The following is a 21049-nucleotide window of genomic DNA, read 5'->3' as shown; positions in this document are numbered from 1 at the left end:
ACGACAGGTACTGTTTGAATGGGCATGATGCTTCTGTGTACGTACAATGTATGGCATGAGATGCGTGTTTCACTAACTACGTTTACATGAGCACCTTTTGTTTGATTTTATCCTGAATAATTTCAATTGATGTTGTACAATTGGTGTTGCAATTAATCAGTATCTTAAGAGCAGCATCTTTAAAATGTGTTATATTTTCAAGCATTTGAACTGTCACATGTTGTCATGCAAAATTAGGAAATGCAAATGTAAACTGAATTTGCAGTCACGTTTTGCAGAGCCCTATCAGCTGGTAGTATTATTTAAGTAAAAAATTACTTAAATGAAATGTAATGAGTTTTTTTTTATTATAATAACTTTATTTAATGATATAAGTAAAAAATATAATAAATATGTAATATAGTACACATATTTAGCAAAATACTCTCTATAGCTCTTTTTTTCTAACCAACTAACCTGCTATAGCATATATTATGGTCATTAAATATGGAGGTCCAAACCTGCAGAAATTTAAAATAAATAAATACATAAATAAATAAATATGCAAAGAAATGTAAAAAAACTAAAATAAATGACTATTTATACTTTTATTTCCCTATTTATGTATAATTATATATTTTTCCACATTTATTTATTTATGCATTTATTTATTTCCACTTTCATTTATTTTCACATTTATTTATGTATATATGTATGTATGTCTACATTTATTTATTTATACATTTATTTATTTATAAATGTATGTATTCATTTAAGGACATAAACCGTGATATAAGATTTTGGCCATATTGTCCATCTCTAAGTCATTTATTTCCTGCGTGACCTGTAAAGTCACGTCCACAAACCTCTTGCGTATTGTTTGGTCACACCACAAGGTGTCACTGTGGCCTCAAAGCTTCAGCACTGCCACTCTGAGCTCGATTGCTATGTCTGAGGTAAAACACGCCCCCCTCATTAGCATACAGAGCAATAAATGAATAAATAAATGTATAAATAAATAAATGTAGACATAAATACATATATACATAAATGTGAAAAATTAAAGTGGAAATAAATAAATGCAAAAATAAATAAATGAGAAAATAAATAAATGTGGAAAAATATATAATTATACATAAATAGGGAAATAAAAGTATAGTCATTTATTTATTTATTTTTACATTTCTTTGCATATTTATTTATGTATTTATTCATTTTTAATTTCTGCAGATTTGGTCCCCCATAATTAAATGGCTTTCTTGAGGTAAATGTTATGTGACATAATTGTTCTCCAGCTGTTTTATTGACCCCTTTCCGCAGATGAAAAACACTGATTGATCGATATTATGTATGAGGAAGCCTACATTTCGGTAAGTTGTACTGTATCTTTCAACAGTGTTCATTCGTGTTTATTTACTATTAAGCTAGTAGAGATGATCGGTTCACGTGCCGCTAGGGATCTGTCACGTCACATTTACAAGCGACCAAACGGTATTTCGTTTGAATTTCGTAATAAAATTGACAGAATCTGAGAGCTGAGATTTTTTTTATATCATAAGTAACCTGCTCTGTCTAGTCTGTCGGTCTCCGTGTCCTCTTTGCTTCGCGATTTTTCTGTGCGTGAGAAAATGGATGTGTGGCGTGAGAGCGTGTGAAAAGTGTCAATCGCGTGAGTCTCACAGTGAATGCGTGAGAGTTGGCAGCTCTGGTAAAATGTACGCTGGTTTCTCTCTGCGTTCTGAGCTGGTGTGGGAGTCTCATTGACAATAAACGCAAGCTCCTATCAGCCTATCCAGCCCATTTACATTAAATGCGATTAATAGTGGATAATTTCACGTGTATGTGCTTCCGTGTCGAAGTATCTGTTATCAGATCTGTTGAAGATTGAAGGTTTCTGTTCATGTGTGCCAAAACATTTTAGAAATACCAACCGGATGATGTTTTAAGGCCATGTCCAGGATAAAGAGTATGTATGGTCCCCCAATATACATACAATTAGGTTGATATTAAATGACTTAAACCTGGCCATATTGCCCATAGTCATTCATTCCCTGTGTGACTTGCAAAGGCTTGCGTTTCGTTTGGTCACACCACAAGGTGTCACTGTGGCCTCAAAGCTTCAGCACTGCCACTCTAAGCTCGATTGCTATGTCTGAGGTAAAACACGGCCCATCATTACCATAAGGACACAAATGTAAAAATAAATAAATGTGGAAATAAATAAATGTAGACATAAATACAAATATACATAAATAAGTGTGGAAATAAATCAATGAAAAAAATTAATAAGTGGAAAAAAAAATACAAATATACATAAATAAGGAAATAAAAGTATAAATACTCATATATAAATAATTATAAGTATAAATACTTGTTTTTTTTTTTTACATTTCATTGTACATTTATTTGTTTATAGTTATTTATTATTATGTCAACTTGCAGTGAGTTCCCTTTCGAGGGAACTCGCATTGCTTCGATGACGCTTTGGGAATACCTCTACGCGATTGCGTCTGAAGCACGTATGTCAACTAGTCCGATGGCGAGAGGGAACGTCGTGGGCGCGCAGTTTCAGAGACTGTTGGGTCTGATGGCAGCTGTGTCAAACGTGATTCCTTTTGGCCTGCTCTACATGAGACACGTGCAGTAGTGGCTCAGGACCAAAGGGTTTTCCCTGAGGAAGATCACACGGCATGTCTCCACGCCTTGGTTATATGGAGGAAACCGTGGTTCCTGTTCCAGGGTCCTGTGTTAGGAGTTCATTATCAAGTCACTCTCATGACAGACGCCTCTCTCACAGGCTTGGGAGCGGTAATGGAAGGCCGCATAGCTCAGGGTTTATGGAGGAGTCATCATCTTTAGAGCCACATAAACTGCCTGGAGATGATGACTGTCTTTGTGGCATTGGGGCACTTCCTCCCAAACCTAAGAGACCATTATGTGGAGGTCCATTCAGACAACACGTCGGTGGTCTCTTATATAAATCACCAGAGGGTCTGCATTCACGTCCACTATGCAAACTGGCCCACCGGATCCTCCTGTGGTCCCTAGGGAAGATTCTGTCCCTGAGAGCAGTATACATCCCAGGGGACCAAAACATTGGACCAGACATCCTGTCGAGTCAGGGGCTGAGGTTGGTTCAGTGCTTGAGTTTCTACAAGATCGCTTTTCGGCAGGGCTATCCCCTTCTACCTTTAAGGTTTATGTGGCTGCCATAGCGGCTTACCATGGCCCTGTGGATAAGGCATCTTTGGGGAGGAACCCTCTAATAACTTGTTTCCTTCGTGGTACTTTGAGGCTGAGGCCTGCAATTCGAACCAGGGTTCCTGCTTGGGACCTGGCTGACCTTCGAGCCCTTTAAAACTGTTTCAGAAAAGTTTCTGACGTAAAAAGCAGTCTTCCATCTAGCTATTTCTTCTCTTAAAATGAGTAGGAGATCTTCAGGACTTATCGGTATCCGCCACATGCCCTGAGTTCGCATTGCGGCCTATGGTTTTGCAAGCCTTTCAGAGATCAGGACCCGGAAAAGCTGAACCTCCTCTGTCCAGGAAGAGCGCTGGATACATATGTCCACAGAGCTTCCCTGTGGAGGATATCGGATCAGCTGTTTGTCTGTTTTGGATCCCCTAAGAAAAGCATTCCTGCTTTTAAACAGACAGTCAGCAAGTGGATAGTCGAGGCTATCTCTCTTACTTACGGGGTCTCTGGTCAGCCTTCACCTTTGGCTGTCAGAGCTCATTCAACCAGGAGTATGGCGGCCTCCAAGGCCTTCATTTCGGGTGTATCCCTTCAAGAGGTTTGTGATGTGGCGTGTTGGTCTTCCCCGATCACATTCATGAGGTTTTATGAATAGCCTGGACCTGGACACTGCCCGAGGTACTCAGGTCCTTATGTCTTAGTTGTGCCACAGTTTCACACAAGCTGCGTTTACATGGACACTTATAATCGGATTGACGGCTCAATCGGACTAAAAAACCTTCATGTAAACACCTTAATCGATCCGATTGAGCTCGATCTGAATGAAATTTCGATCGGATTGAAAGGGGTGGTTTATTCCTTTTGTAATCCGATCGAAAGAACATGTAAACACTTGATCGGATTGAAAACCGAAACTGAAAGGACTGCGCATGTGCGATGACGTTAAATAGCGTAATGACGTTTAATGCGCGGAACGAGCTGTTCTTCCTGTTGAATAAAGTGTCATATAAATAAGTTATATTCGTAATTCTAAAATTCTCATTTCACTCAGCGTCTGTGAAGTGAAGCAGGACAACGTCCCACCAGTCCTTGTTTTGGATTCTCATCCACAGACGACCAAGGCCTGTATTGGCCGCGGGGAGGGGCATTTTTTACTGCGTGATAAATATAAGCAGCACGGCAAAACGGTTAATATGCTCATTGTCTCCAAATCATGACCAGAGACGGATTAAAATTACGTCTGCTGTTTAAAACAAGTAAAGAACCAATAGAGGAGAATAGTTATGCGCGAACAGCGGGAAACTCTGTATTTGTGCAGTGTGCGCATGTCAAAAAATCTATTCCGATTTGAAACTTGTGACATATAAACGCGCACATCAACCCGATTACTTTATTTATCGTTCATGTAAACACCGTGTTCGGATTCATCAATCGTATTGATTTCATTCCGATTGAACCTAAAGGTGTCCATGTAAACGTAGCTACAGACAGGCACTTGTAAGTACGGCGTTTGGGTATTATCGTTCCCAAAGCGTCATCGACGCAGCGTGAGTTCCCTCGAAAGGGAACGTCTCAGGTTACGACTGTAACCCTAGTTCCCTGAGAAGGCTACGTCGCCCTGCCATACTTCCTTCATCCCTGTGATCGACTTGCTTCGGCTAATATAGGCTAACGCCGGTCATTCCGGATGTGCTTTTATTCTTTCCTGGTCATGAGATCACCCACCCGTGACGCCACTGGACTAGTTGACATTCATACTTCAGACGCAATCACGCGGAGGCGTGCCCAAAGCGTCATCGACGCAGCGTATCGTTCCCTTCTCAGGCACAGTCGTAACCTGAGACATTTTTGTAAATATGTGTAAATATCAAGATTCTCCATTTCATGACCCCTTTAAGTGAAAGAATTGTTTGCAAGGGATGGGAAATTTCAGTGAAAAGAAACCAAATCAACAAGTATTTATGTCAGTGTGAATGATACAACTGTTTGGTTAACACCACTGTGTTTGTGTGTGGGCTTCTTTAGGTATCAGTGGAAACGGTCACAGGATTGTGTTGCTTTGTATGTTTCCCAAGACCCAGACAGGAAGAGACCTTTCTGAGACACATAAAGAAGTTAGATCACTTGTTTATGGCAAAATGTATGACCTTTAAAACTTCATATTCTTTCCAATGTACAGCTTTTATTGTAAACACTTATGTATCCACCACAGTATCATATTCACAATAGTCATCATATTCAGACATTAGACAAATAACCATACATTCCTTGTATTAAGCCTTAAATAATAATAAAAATCTTAAGAAACATCTCTCAAATCTTCTAATAAATTTAAACACTCTATACGTGCAAAGGTGCAAGTCGATAATAAACTCTCAAAAAGTTTCTTGAATATAATTTTTGTAATTAAGTCTCCATCATAATCCGTATTATTCTTTCATTTTATTTAATTTTTCCAACACCTATGTACCTAAAAATACCAACTGCGTAATATTTCCTATTCTATCAATCCAATATTAATTTCATGAATGTAAGCATTTGATAAGACTGATTGGCTGCAATGTAATTAGGTATATTAGGTATATATTTCCCTTTTGGGCTATTTTGCTATACAGGACACAGCTCAACCTAATTACATTGCAGCCAATCAGTCTTATCAAATTCTTACATTCATGAAATGAATATATATATATATATATATATATATATATATTTTTTTTATCTAACTACATAATATTTATATAATATTTACTAGCTTACTTCCTGTGCAGGAATAATCGACAAACAGACTTCAGCAAATGTCCTCTAAATGCTTTAATCACGGCCGGAGGATCTCTCGAGCAGTTCTCAGAGAATCTCCCCCAAGAAGAAGCAAGGCCGGAGGATCTCTGACAAATTCCACTGAGAATCCCACCAGCTAAAAGAATACAACAGTTTTTATAGAATAGGGAGGTATGGCAAAATTATATGAATTTGATTGGTTCTTCATATGCAAACCCTTCTGTCACTAGGTAAAGCAAACTTTGTTTTAATGATTACTTCATTGTTAATCACAAGGTTCAAATTTAGTCATCTGTCTAGTTTCATTTTCCATATTTCTTATTTTTACACTCACACAACCAAAGTAAAAGGGATATGGCAACACAACATACAGCATTCAAAAACACAGGACAGAACGTTTTAGTACATTGTGTTTCAAAGTGTTATCATGTTAGGTCTAAAAAGAGAAATAAGGTTAGATGTTAGAGTTAATATTAGTTTGATATACAGTTTACTATTTTATCTATTAAAAATCCACCACAATACACACAACGGATTATAATTAATTATGAACATATAGATTGGCTAGATCAGCTTCCGGAATACCTTTTAACAGAATTAACTTCAAATTGACTGATCTGTTGTCCACCGAACCAACAGTACAATCTTCTTATCAACTCTCAAGAAAGATTATTCTTCTTATCAACCCTCAAGAAAGGTTATTCTTCTGGCCATGGAGAATAACGTTCCTGTTCTATTAGATTACTAACTAAAGTACTCAACAGTATAAAAGCTTGTAGCTAAAGATCAAAACATTTAAGTGACTATGATCGGTGAGCAGCAATAGAGACAATCAAGCATATAATGGTTTTTAATAAATGAAGCTAAGAATACATACAAATACACTTAAACAAAGAATACATATATACAGAATAATGAAAAGTAAAGAAAGAAAGAGAGAGAAGATCAAAGAATGGAAAATATTACAAACAGTTGACCCTTAAGAGCCAGCAAAGAATCAAATCACCTTAAAGGGCACCTATTATGCCCCTTTTTACAAGATGTAATATTGGTCTTGGGTGTCCCCAGAATGCATTTGTGAAGTTTCAGCACAAAATACCCCACAGTTAATTTATTATAACTAGGGTTGGGTATCGGTTGGGTTTTATCCGATACCAGTACTTACTCGGTATTTTTCAAACGGTTCCGGTGCTTAAACGGTTCTTAAACCGGTACTTAAGAAAACGAAACCGCACACACTTTATCAAAAAAATAATACCTGTGTGTGTTTTCTGAAAAAGATTTTCTGATTTCTGATTAAATAAAAAATTGTGCCGTTTAAAAGGCTACTGATGTAGCCGAAAACACTTAAGTTAAGATCAAAAAATGTTCTTCTCATATTATTTATATATATTATATATTATATTACGTATTATATATTATAGACTTTTACAAAACAGAGAAATATCTGACACTGAGCAGAAATATTTAACACACATAGTATAGCCTCATATAAATATACTTGATATACTTCATACTTGATGATATGCAAGATTTGCAGTTGGCATTAAAATACTAGACTTACCCGAAGAGGAACACTGCAGCTGAACTTGAACTTTAGTCAAGAATGTCAGAGGTTTTGGGTTCTAATCCGCATTCGTAGTTTTTTGTTTGTTGTTGTTGTTTTTTTAAACCGATTATGCTCATCAGTGGTTGTAAATCAAGCAGGGACACTTTGTGTGCATTAGGCTATATTTTTTGATTTCACCAGAACTCTCCGCGCACATACTCATCTGAGACGCGAGTACACACACACACACACACACACAAACTCGCGCACATACTCATCCGAGACGCGAGCTCACACACACACAAACTCACGCACATACATCTGAGACGCGAGCACACACACACACACACACACACACACTCGCGCACATACTCATCTGAGACGCGAGCACGCACACACAAACTCTCCGCGCACATACTAGACGACGCCTCATAAATAGATCGATCTCTGCAACGTATTGAAGCGCGTCCGCGTCCAACGTATTGAAGCGCGCGTGAAGAAAGTGCGGTGTGCGCGAGCCACAATAATCCGCGCCACTGATCGCAGATCGCTAGATCAGAGCGCTAGATCGTCTCTTATTTAACAAACGAACTAAATGAATGCTCTGCTGGTTAACTGGAGATGTTTTGTTATTGGATCATTCATGCCGCGAGATGTTTTATAGGGGGCGGTGAAAAAAGTCAGGCACCGAAATCAGGCACCGAAAGTTGCGTTCTTATTCGGTCTCGATACTACCGTTTACGTCGGAACCGGTTCTCTATTGGAACCGGGTTTCGGTACCCAACCCTAATTATAACCATTTGAAAATGTCATTTTTGGGGCCTGTTTTAAAAAGAGCTGTTTTGGAGTGTACCACCTTAAATGTTAGCTGCATATCCCCGCCCTGCTGCTGGACCCAGATGATGAAGAGACACGAATGAGAATGGACTAAACGTCTCGGAATGGTTATTTGATACATTTATGTACAAGTACATAAATGTATCAAATAACCATTTTGGGTGTCCCCAGAATGCATTTGTGAAGTGGTTATAATAAGGAACGTTCTATTACTAAGTTTACTAAGTTTTAATCGCGTCCCCTTTGCAATTATGGATGTGCAACACACACACACACACACACACACACACACACACACGCACACACGAACTGTGATAACGTGATAACGTTCGCGCAATTTTTTGAAACTACACACACACACACACACACACACACACACACACTCACACACACACAAATACTGTGATAACGTTTGCTAAGTACAAACGATTTATTTATTTTTTTCTTAAAGGTATAGCGGAGGATCTTTCCAAATTTTAGATAAGACCCGCCCTCTCCACTTTTTGAAAAGTTTGATTGATTCACCAGAATGATTGACAATTAGGAGGACCAATAGTTTAGACTACCCACCAGGAAGTAAAACATCCTCCGCTATACCTTTAAGGGGAGGGAGATAGACGTTTATATACTGTCTATGGAGATAGAGCAGACCTTAATTTATTTACATTTGTAATTGCTGCAAAAATGATAGCCTACGTGACATAAGTCTGTCTACTAAAGTTGGTTTTATATTCGCACATTCACACTTTTTTGCTTAAAAACTGTCTCAATAACAAGCGCAATAAAGCACATTTTTGTAAAACAAAAGCAGCTACATGATCTTTAGGACAAAGATGGTGAGCTACAACACTCTCCACAATCGATCAATGGGCAAATATTGTTTTAATGGCATACAAAGTTGCGAATGTCCACTGAATGTCCAATGTAGTGTGGTAAACAGGATAGGGACCGTCTAAAAAGTTCTATTTTTTTTCATTGTGTGCAAACAGACAACTACATTTTTGCAAAGTACAGATGTACCAGCAAATATCTCTCACATTATGTCTTCTAATGCTATTGATTGTACTTTAGCAACAATAAAAAGTGAATTATAATGATTGTATTTAGGAAACCTGCCTCACTATACATAATGTACATACATCATTTTAGAATAAAATTACATTAATTCACCAAAAGGATTTTTTACTATCCGAAGGTTGTAGCATGTTCCTAGTGACCAGTCTGACTTACTACAGGTGATATTTTGACAAAAAGTCCCTTACTGTACGTACAGTTGACAAATATGTTTTTTAAAAAATTACTGTAATTCACCCTAAGTATTTTTTCGTGTTCCAAAGGCTGTAGTGCTTTCCTAGTGACCAGACTGACTTACTACAGGTGAAATTTGGACAAAAACTCCCTTACTGTACGTACAGTTGACAAATACGTTTTAAAAAAAATTACTGTAATTCACCTAAATAATTTTTTCGTGTTCCAAAGGCTGTAGTGTTTTCCTAGTGACCAGACTGACTTACTACACGTGAAATGTTGACAATACCTCCCTTACTGTACGTACAATTATCAAATAAGTTTATGAAAAAATTACTGTAATTCATCTAAATCATTTTTGCATGTTCCAAAGGTTGTAGTGCTTTCCTACGGACCAGACTGACTTACTACAGGTGAAATTTTGACAAAAACTCCCTTACTGTACATACAGTTGACAAATAAGTTTTTTTTTAAATTACTGTAATTCACCCTAAGTATTTTTTCGTGTTCCAAAGGCTGTAGTGCTTTCCTAAGGACCAGACTGACTTACTACAGGTGACATTTTGACAAAAACTCCCTTACTGTACGTACAGTTGACAAATGCGTTTTTTTAAAAATTACTGTAATTCACCCTAAGTATTTTTTCGTGTTCCAAAGGCTGTAGTGCTTTCCTAAGGACCAGACTGACTTACTACAGGTGACATTTTGACAAAAACTCCCCTACTGTACGTACAGTTGACAAATATGTTTTTTAAAAAATTACTGTAATTCACCCTAAGTATTTTTTCGTGTTCCAAAGGCTGTAGTGCTTTCCTAAGGACCAGACTGACTTACTACAGGTGAAATTTTGACAATATCTCCCTTACTGTACGTACAGTTGACATGTTTTTCTTTTTAATTACTGTAATTCTCCCCAAGTATTTTTTCGTGTTCCAAAGGTTGTAGTGCTTTCCTAGTGACCAGACTGACTTACTACAGGTGAAATTTTGACAATATCTCCCTTACTGTACAATTATCAAATGTTTATGTAATGAGCATATTATTACATATGTTTATTACATATGTTTATGAAATAAACTGTAAATCACCTATAGTGTTTTTTTATATATATCCCAAAGGTTGTAGTACTTTCCTAGTGAAAGGACTGACTTATTACAGGTGAAATTTTGACAAAAACTCCCTTACTGTACGTACAGTTGACAAATACGTTTTTTTTTAATTACTGTAATTCACCCTAAGTATTTTTTCGGGTTCCAAAGGCTGTAGTGTTTTCCTACAGACCAGACTGACTTACTACAGGTGAAATTTGGACAAAAAGTCCCTTACTGTGCGTACAGTTGACAAATATGTTTTTTTTTTTTAAATACTGTAATTCACCCTAAGTATTTTTTCATGTTCCAAAGGGTGTAGTGCTTTCCTAGTGACCTGACTGACTTACTACAGGTGGAATTTTGACAATACCTCCTTTACTGTACAATTATCAAATATTTTTATGTAATAAACATTATTACATGTGTTTATTACATATGTTTATGTAATAGACTGTAATTCACCTATAGTGTTTTTTTATATATATATTCCAAAGATTGTAGTGCTTTCCTAGTGACCACACTGACTTACTCCAGGTGAAATTTTGACAATACCTAATAATACTGTTTTACATAATAATATATATAATAACTGTAATTCACTAAAAGGTGTTTTGTTTGTTTAAGGTTGTAGTACATTAATAGGGGCTACATTATTATTAACAGTAGTGACTGAACCTGTACGGATTGGTGCAGCAAATCTGACAGATAATGAACAACAAGATCATGGAGGCATTCAAGATACTGTACAGTGCACTGTTTTATTTCTATTATCTTTCTAATTGTTCATGGAATACCACTAGGATTATACATAAAAGTTATTATAATTAATTCCTCGTGGTTAGAGTAATATTTCAATTTCACTTCTTCAAAATTTTGCTGTTGTTGATCCTCTCTTGGTTTAAGTTGTTCTTATATTATCATAAACCCTTTAACTGATTGTTTTGTCAAGTACTTTTTACTTTACTATATTTTCTTTTAGTGAAGTGACGTAAAAGTTTAAGTAAAACAAATGTGTGTGTTTGAATACAATTTTTTCAAATGTTTTCAGTCAGGACTACTTTGGGTAAACAAAAATATTTAAGCAATTGAACATGTTATTTAATATCTATTCATTGCATTATGTAATTGGTTAACACACATAACTATAACTGTTAGTGGTTTGTTACATAGTTAATCCTTGTCATGTTTACCAACGTGAACAGTGCCAAAGATGGTACCCAATGTAAGCTGCATTGGACTATCACCAGACAAGCTACCTGAAAAAGATACCCAATGGTTGTGCTCACTGTGTACCTTAAACAGTGGAACATCATTAAAGAATATCTGCTGAAACTTCTGCTTTATTGTCCTTGTTGCAATATGGATTACCATTGTATATCTGCATTTTGGGACTTACAGTTAAAGACCCATGGACCAGATATGATTTATTAAGACCAGGAGTTAGAAGTGCACTCAATTTAAGACAAGAGTCAGAATTATAATAAATTAAAGGAAATTTTACTGAAGAATGTTTGCAGTTTATTATCAGGCAGAAGTCAAGAATCAGAACCAGTGATCAAAAGTAGGTTCTGATTGGCTAATAAATAATCACACATTTTCTACACATAGATAGACTGAAGCATATCTCCATCAATTATGCGGCTGACATTCGGACCCTGAATTTAGGCACGTCGTGACCTTCCACGCTTGTAGTGATTGTAATGAATAGTAATTGGACCAATTTTTGAGTCTCCAGTCTAGGACCAACTCTATAGCGCCACCACCAGTTCAAAAATTCAACATTAAAAGGATTATAGCTTTTGAACCCTTTGATCTAGATGTGAATGTAAATAGATGTAAAATGACACTTAGTACACCTGATTCCACTCATTATGGTGATCACAATCAATATCTTACATTAAGACTCTGTACTTTTCAAAATGGCCACTACTGTAATGGGCAGTGTTCAATTTTTTTTGTGCTACTCCTCATTCAAATTTTGTTCAATTTTTTCAAAAATTGGCTCAGATGATCTTTGGACCAAGCCACACAGAAGTGACTGAACAGATTTTTTTTTATTTTTGCTATCGTTCCTGATATACTTTTCTCCAAATTTGACCTGTATTTGTTGCCTTATGGTAGTTTGCTTAGCATGCTAATTGGTTAGCATGCTAACCTGATGCCATTCTTTCTAATGTTGCTCTTCAGCTATAAGGCTAACCATAAACTACATTAGCATTAAGCTAACTTAACTTGCTAACTTAACTAATCTGGTTAACATGCCTTTGTGTGCTCATTCTTACACTTAAGCCTCTCCTCGGCAGCTTGGTAAGACAGCGTCAACTGAGTGGCGCAAGCTGCTAAACCACGTGCCATGAGCCCTGAACCATTCCGGTTGTGGGTTTGAATCCTGTGTGGCACATTCCCAGACCGCAAGAGGTATTGTGGTGTAAAAGTTGCTTCTGTTCCAGACATGGTGTCTATATGTGAGCGAACTCGATAAATACAACATGCAGCAAATTTATACAAAAAATTATTCATTTTGAATTGCTTCTCACTTGAACTACTGGACCTTCTTCATCTTGCTAAAAACGCAACTTCCCAGTGGCGCAATGATATGAGTGACAGGTATCTGACCCAGAGATAATGGGTTTGAGCCCCGTGTGGGATGATTTAAAAAAAATTGTGTGTAATGTTGTGTCATGTCGATTCCTTTATTATTCAACGTTGTACTAATCTTTCTTCCTCTTGGATTAATGTATGTCTTGTTCATTATATGTTCATTCTCATCTGAACTTCTGTTCATTTTGAGTTTATTTTCACCTATACTTCTAAACCAGCTCTTTTTTCTTCAATTTCTGCTGTTTTTACTATTCCTGCTCTTGCTGCTGCTTCAGCTTGGCCCCGTATCGCTGCTTGCAGCTATATTTCCACTTGTTCCTTAACATGTAACCAAAATACTAACACACACAGACACAGTTTCTTCAAGATTGGATTTGGTGAGGAGGAGAGTCTTCTCAAAACATTAAGATAACATGTTCTTTCTCTCAAGGAGTGGATACTTTAAATCTAACTGTAAAGTAAAGACTTTAACTAAGAAATGGTCTCTCAACTATAGGTTTCAATGACTCCTGAGACCATTGCTATCAGGGTAGCCTGGAAAAGCAGATGGATGTAGTGACACCTGTTAAAGAAGTCCATATTTCATCTCTGGAAGCCGGGCTAAATGAGCAAACACTGTTACTGCATTCCTGGCATGGGCCAGACCCTTATGTTACACCTCAGATATCAAATACAGACATTTAAAGGATACATGAAATAACATTTTCGATAATCACACTGATAATTTCTTTAACAAAGTAAAATCTCATAAGCCTAGAGAATTCATTCAACTCATTTGATATATAGAAGGAAAACTATTGATTAATACCTTGATTATAATCACTCATTAGATATACATTGAAGCAGCAGTGTGTTCCAGAATCCACTTCTTCAGGACTTCATAACAAAAACTTAACTTGAATAATTACAATAAGGGTGTTGCTTATTTATAACATTGAAAATATTATTAACCTAAAATATCTGCTTTTTTTAATCAATGAAAGAATTGTGTTGTACAAGGAACAGCAGTTCTAATACATACTTTTACCTAATACATTTATCAAAGTTAATTGAGTAGAGTGATCACTGGGAACATACTATAACCTTTGGAACATGAAAAAAGGAGAAATTACAGTAACTTTTTAATAATAATATGTTTGTACTATACTTACAGTAAGGTATTGGCAGTATTTAACATGTAGTAAGTCAGTGTGGTCACTAGGAAAGCACTACAGCCTTTGGAACAGGAAAAAATACTTTAGGGGAATTACTGTAATTTTTTCTTAAACTTATTTGTTTATTGTACGTACAGTAAAGGAGTTATTGTCAAAATTCCACCTGTAGTAAGTCAGTCTGATCACTAGGAAAGCACTACAGCCTTTGGAACAGGAAAAAATACTTTAGGGGAATTACTGTAATTTTTTCTTAAACATATTTGTTTATTGTACATACAGTAAAGGAGTTATTGTCAAAATTCCACCTGTAGTAAGTCAGTCTGATCACTAGGGAAGCACTATGCCTTTGGAACATGAAAAAATACTTTAGGGGAATTACTGTAATTTTTTCTTAAACATATTTGTTTATTGTACGTACAGTAAAGGAGTTATTGTCAAAATTCCACCTGTAGTAAGTCAGTCTGATCACTAGGGAAGCACTATGCCTTTGGAACATGAAAAAATACTTTAGGGGAATTACTGTAATTTTTTCTTAAACTTATTTGTTTATTGTATGTACAGTAAAGGAGATATTGTCAAAATTCCACCTGTAGTAAGTCAGTCTGATCACTAGGAAAGCACTACAGCCTTTGGAACAGGAAAAAATACTTTAGGTGAATTGCTGTAATTTTTTAAAATTAATATTTGTATACTGAACGTACAGTAAGGGAGGTATTGTCAAAATTTCACATGTAGTAAGTCAGTCTGGTCAGTAGGACCATACTACAACCTTTGGAACATGAAAAAAATCCCTTTGGTGAATTACTGTAACTTTTACATAAAACATATTTGCTACGTATTACACATACGTACTGTATGTACAGTAGCCTACAAAAAAGTACAAATATGCAGCAAATATCAAACCTGAAACTATTTCTATCCTGGTTGGCAACTTTATTTTTATTTTTTTTTACTTGATTATGTTCATGGTGCTGTCCACGTATGTGGTCCTGAAGGTCCTAAATTATCAAGTCTGCAACTTGGGTAAAGTTGATTTTATATTCGCATATTCGCGGAGTTCCGCGTTCAATATCTCGTGAGCTGAATATTGTTACTACACAAATAACATTGTTTTAATATTTAAATCTTCTTCTTAAAACGAGCTTTCCTTCGGGTTTGCACTTTGCAGATGGTCCCTTCTTAGCAGCCTGCGCATAGAGATGAATGTATTTTGTCCAGTGCGAAGGAAAGATCGTTTTGAGGAAAATTATGTTGTAGCTTCTGGTGTTTAATCTGTAGTTATATGTGATAGGTGTTTTGTGTAGCAACAACGTTTAGTTCACGAGTTATTGAACGCGGAAGTCCGCGAATGTGCGAATATGCGAATATAAAACCAACTTTACCTAAGTAAACTGTCTGACGTTGTTTGTTGAGACATCTATGACGACGACAATAAATAGCTTTAGACGCATTTGTTGTTGAACTGGCTGACATCGATTGAAATGACTATTTGCTCAAAAATCATAAAATACACTTACTTCTGGAGGTGACGTTGAATCGCGAACTGTAGGCAATGATCCACACTTGATTAACTTTGACCCTCGTTCACTAAACAGTCAGTCAGAAAATGAAGGAAGTTTAAGTGGCGCCGTTTCTTCATAAATAAAATCCATCCGCTGCGTTTTCAGTGGCTCTGATGTCAGTGAAGACTACTATGTCCATTCTTACATCCCACAACAGAACACCTAAGTTACACTTCTTATGAGACATTACACACCGGCTGTCGTTGAAACAATGGAGGATGCAGATCACCGAGGGCGGGGTCTATGCCAAAACCAGACTGTCAATCAATATTGGGGTGGGGCTTAGCGCATTTCTACGTCACAGTGAGGGAAATCTAGAACAGGGCGTTCTGAGACAGTGCTTGTGATTTATTGAGATAGTAAAACAACTACTGGGTGGATTTTTATCATTCTAGGGTGGTTTTGCTCACACACTGCCAACACACATTTATGTTCAAACACCATGTAAAAGTGAATTTTGCATAATAGGTGCCCTTTAAGGAAGGGCAAACAATCTTAAACACATCTCAATATCAATAGAAAAACTTGCATGGATCTTTGGTTCTAAGCAAGAATGCACGTGTGTGTGTGTGTAGATCATCGGTGCGTTGTTCGTGAACTCGAAGCATTCTTTGGGTTCTTCCAGAGGGCGTTTGCGGGAAGATTTGAACGAGGTAAACTCAAGAGTCAGTTTTGCCCGAAAATCAGGAAGATGCTGTCTCATCCGAAGGAAAAGAAAATGAGCCAGCAGGGAAGAAATGAGCAGGGAAGAAAGAAATTAGGGAAGATGAGCTATTGACGTCGTCCTTTAAGGATATATCAGTCCACACCTATTTTGGGTGAAATGACCAATAGTAGTTAGTAACTTTTAGCGGAAGAGAGTTTTTTTTTTTGTCTCCTTCTGACTTCCTAATTTGCATGTTTTATGATGATGTCAGAATTGGTCATTTTTACTCCCAAAGGATGGTAAAAATAGTATAACATATTTTATCGTAACATACTATACATCGTTTGAGCGGTACGAGAGGAATATTTCGATACCAAGGTTTCATCGTGATTCAGTCCAGACGCTACAACTGCGGTAACAGAAATCTTAAATGGCACGGTTCCATATAATGTTGGTAGGCCTACCTGACAACAATGTGCTGCTATTCAGCACAGTGTTTCATAAAGCATAAAAGCAAAGGTAGGTAAGGTTAGGTAATGTGAGGTTTAAGTTAGCTAAACAGTTAGCCAACACACTTGGCCACATTGTGGTAGAAATGGTGGATAACACCAATGGTGGATAATACTGCATCATGTAAGATGCAGTTCAATGCCCTCAAGCCAGAAAAACAGGACTGTATAAGTAAAATACAGCATAACAAACCAAGTGAAAAAAGGGAAGCTGTTGACCTGACAGTTTTATGTCAATGGTTGTGTGAGGCTGTTTATTTGTTACCTAAGGTAACAATGCTGACGTATTAGAGCTGGTTTCATTCCAAAGCCAGAAAGCCATGAACCAAACCAAACAGCCACAAAATAGCACTACAAACTTTGATTTGAAGCAAAAAATATTTTAAAAAGAGGGTAAAATCTACATGCATCCCAAGCATTGCAAATTACATAATGAAATATAAAATAACATAAATATAAAACTATTAATTAAAAGATGTTGATCGTGTATATATAAATAACATATTGCATTGCAAAATATGCATATACAAATGGTTAAGCAGAGTGTACATAGTGTCTTTCACACTGCTTTATGTGAGTGGGTGGACACTAGAGAGATCTTTTGCTACAATTACCTTATTTCAGTTCTCTGATTAGTGGAGATTTCTTTGAAGAAAGAATTCTGCTGTTAAAAATTATTTAAAAAATAAGTTGAAATAATGTGAACTGACCGCTTCAACAAAATCAAAGATTTGTAAAAGGTTTCTGTTCAACAGTTTATGTGTACAGTGGGTTATTTTTTTTTATACAGTCAGTTTATAGCCTCATCTTCAGAGTGTTCCTAATAACGTGCTTTTCAGCTACAAGTGCCGCCAACGCCCAAGGAACAGCATATTCAAGTGTCACCAGGCCTATGAAGTTATACCTAAATTCTGAGTAGTCCCAAGGACATGCTCCGAAAAGCCTAAGCAGATACCCCCAGCTGAACTCCCATAGATAGATGAAGAGAGTGTAGACAGTCAGCCTGACTGGTAGTGGGCAGTGTTTCTTCTGCAGTGTCACACTTAGACCTTCCATGTAGAAGATGGCAGAGCTGTATATAAGGAGCGCCCAAAGGCTTGTGTGGCCTGCTAGTCTGTGGTCATGGGTGTAGTACCAATCCCAGGATGCTGTGAATGCCACCTCACAGAGGCACCCATGTAGGGCGTAAATGTACAGTCGGGCGAGAGGGGAGAGGGGGGAGGATGTGATCTGCTCAGAGACATCTGTGTTGGCATCAGTGTCTGCAACAGAAAAAAAGTATATTGTTAGCACAAGTAGATGTACCAGTGGCGAGGCCACATAAGGGCCAGGGTGGCTCTGGCCCACCCAAATTGATGGCTGGCCCATCCAATCAAAGGTGCCAGAATATACTACCAATGGTTTGGAAATAAAACGAAACTGCAAAATAATCATATGTTGTGTATATGTCATTTGTAAAGTGTAGCCTATTATTAAAAATACATATAACATCATGTTTTTATTTTGCGCCGGCTCGATGAGCTTTCCAGAGTCACAACATCGGCTATGCAGCGGTCATACTGTCGATAATTTGAGCTGATAATACTGTGCCGCTTTGTTTAATTTTTACAGTGATTATTTATTCTAAGGTAACAACAACATAGTCATCTGTGAGTAAACAATTTCTACAAAATGAAGTGATGATTAGAAATTAAATCGAGTTTCAGTGCATCCTTCCCGCACTCCACTATGATGGTGACACACCAAACACTTAAAGCTTTGAGAAGAGCTCTGCTTTCAAAACAAGCTTTTCCAGTAAAGAGATACTTTTTCCCAACGATTAGCTGTGCAGCGCGGCAATCTCTGTTTTTATGTCACATTTGTATAGGCATACTGACGAGCGAGTGGAGGTAAACCACACTGTCAGCTCTATCTCATGTATAGCGCTGGTAAATCCGATTTATTCTATTGAATCGGTTCGTCTAAAATGGTCCTCCTCTCATGTGTAGCTTTGGAAAATCTGATTCATTCTAGCAAATCTGTTCATCTAAACGGTCCTAGTGAAACACTTCGTTTGGAAGGTTCTTAGGGAACAGATTCACCGATTTGAGTCATATGGCATTTCAGGTCTTTTTTTTCCAGCTTATTTATGTCTAATTAAATATTCCAGTTAAATAATATAGCAGTATTATAGTTTATTATTATTATTATTTGTATTTAGCCTATAGGCAAAATGTGTAAAAAAAAAAAAAAAAAGTCTTTTCAACATTGTCTAACAAACATTCTAATTATTGGATATAATATAATTGGATAAAAGTTTATTGTGGCGAACAGGACGAGGCCGAGGGTTGTGAGAGAATGGCGCGAGGCCAGTGGCGTGATTGATGATGAGCGACACCTGCACGCCACACTGGGGGCTCGTTCTTCGTACGTTGCTTATTACATCCGAGATCAAATGACACATCCAAGATGATATCATCGTGCTAATCATGATCTGGCTAACTCGGTTCTTCGAACACACCTGTTGTTTATGATTAGTATCGCTGGATTGAGTTATCTGAGATAATTGCGCGTTCATGCGCTGGTTGAAAAGGGGATATGTATCGATAGTAGAAACATTGATCAGCAACGCTGCTATTGGCTGCTCAGCGTGGCCAAAGAGCGGGCACAGTTTTTCTCCGCAGCAGAGCAAGAACTAATAGTCGAAGTTTATTCGGAATCTTAATGTTTAATTAAAACGCCAGGGAACACCTCAAAGTCTGCAAAAGCCAGGAGAGAGGGCTGGCAAAAAGTAGCAGACAATTTAAATCCGTTAGAAGTGGCCATGTTAGATGTTTTTATCACTTATTAGCCTATATTTTTGTATTTTAATAATTGCATAATTACTTTGTTCATTCAGAGTCACCACACTAGAACATGGAAACAAATAAAAGTGAAGTACAAAAATATTCTACATAATGGTAATTTTTAGTTATTATAGTCTCTTCTATAAAAGGAACTGTTAAATAAATGGTTGTCTGTTTATAAAAGCAACCAAGAAAAAGGCTGGAAAAAAAGAAAAGATCTTAGTTGTATAGTCATTTCAACTGTTAAATCTTGAGTAATGATGAATTGCTTTGACTTGTGAAAGTGAAAACTGATAAACTTATGTTAATGTAAAAATATTTTGCCATGAGTTATTGATCACATTTTTCCCGAGTGTAGTTCATTGTAATGACATTGTGTTTTCCTCTTTTGTGCACCTTTACATAATACACCAACACTTGTATCTGTTCCCAAGAAAGTGGTGGCTGAAATATGTGCAGTAAGTGGACATTTTCTAACTTTCCAAAGGAAAGAAAGTATAAGACTTTGTAATGTCCATTTGTTTCCATTGTACTGGACAGTGAATAAACCCTCTCAGATAACTGTCATATGGAGGAACTAGCCTACCTGCAAGTGCTTAAATAACTTTACTTAATTTATACTTGTATGCTTTATGGCTGCAATATAAGTTGCAGGATTCCACATCTACAGAAAGGCCTACAGAAGAGTCAGCACAGACAGAGGAGACATAGGCCTACAGGTGGGCAGTGTATAGCCAACTTTTCCTTTTTATTTGTTGCATGAGGCATGTGTCTAATATCTCTTGTTGCAGGCACTTGACCACTGGCTTTTCTTTACAAAGAACAATTGAAATAAAACTCAAGGAACTAAGCATATTTGTCTTTTATGAAACATTTAATGAAAAGTGTTTTTTTTAATTTTTTTTTATGTTGTGTAATATGGCACATGCAACAATGTCACAGGCCCTGTCAGGTGTGCAACCCTCAGACTTATCAGACACTGAAATCTTCCCTTTAGTTAGCCAAAGTTCATTTCATTGTGTTGCCTTGTCCTGGCTGGAGCTGCATTGTAACTGGTTTGGGTCAGGGAATG

The 21049-nt window shown here is 37.0% G+C and overlaps 2 protein-coding genes and 1 long non-coding RNA gene across 3 annotated transcripts in view; 2 read left to right on the top strand and 1 right to left on the bottom strand.

Moving 5' to 3' along the window:
• Positions 1-5483, top strand: part of haao (3-hydroxyanthranilate 3,4-dioxygenase) — a 37222-nt gene extending 31739 nt beyond the window's left edge. Inside the window, exon 11 of the mRNA XM_082154534.1 lies at positions 5200-5483. Within this exon, the coding sequence (XP_082010660.1) occupies positions 5200-5275 (76 nt within the window). The 3' untranslated portion in view covers positions 5276-5483. The remainder of the gene's footprint in view (positions 1-5199) is intronic.
• The window catches only part of LOC309487005 (uncharacterized protein), a 344782-nt gene that overhangs the window by 171024 nt on the left and 152709 nt on the right, over positions 1-21049 (top strand). The gene's annotated exons all lie outside the window — the stretch shown is intronic.
• The window catches only part of LOC309487037, a 206986-nt gene that overhangs the window by 184466 nt on the left and 1471 nt on the right, over positions 1-21049 (bottom strand). The window lies entirely within an intron of this gene.

The sequence above is a fragment of the Leuciscus leuciscus genome (genome assembly GCF_965113295.1).
Source record: "Leuciscus leuciscus genome assembly, chromosome: 22".
Lineage (NCBI taxonomy): Eukaryota > Metazoa > Chordata > Actinopteri > Cypriniformes > Leuciscidae > Leuciscus > Leuciscus leuciscus.
Note: the sequence above shows the minus strand (reverse complement) of the source record. Positions and strands in the feature narration are given on the sequence as shown.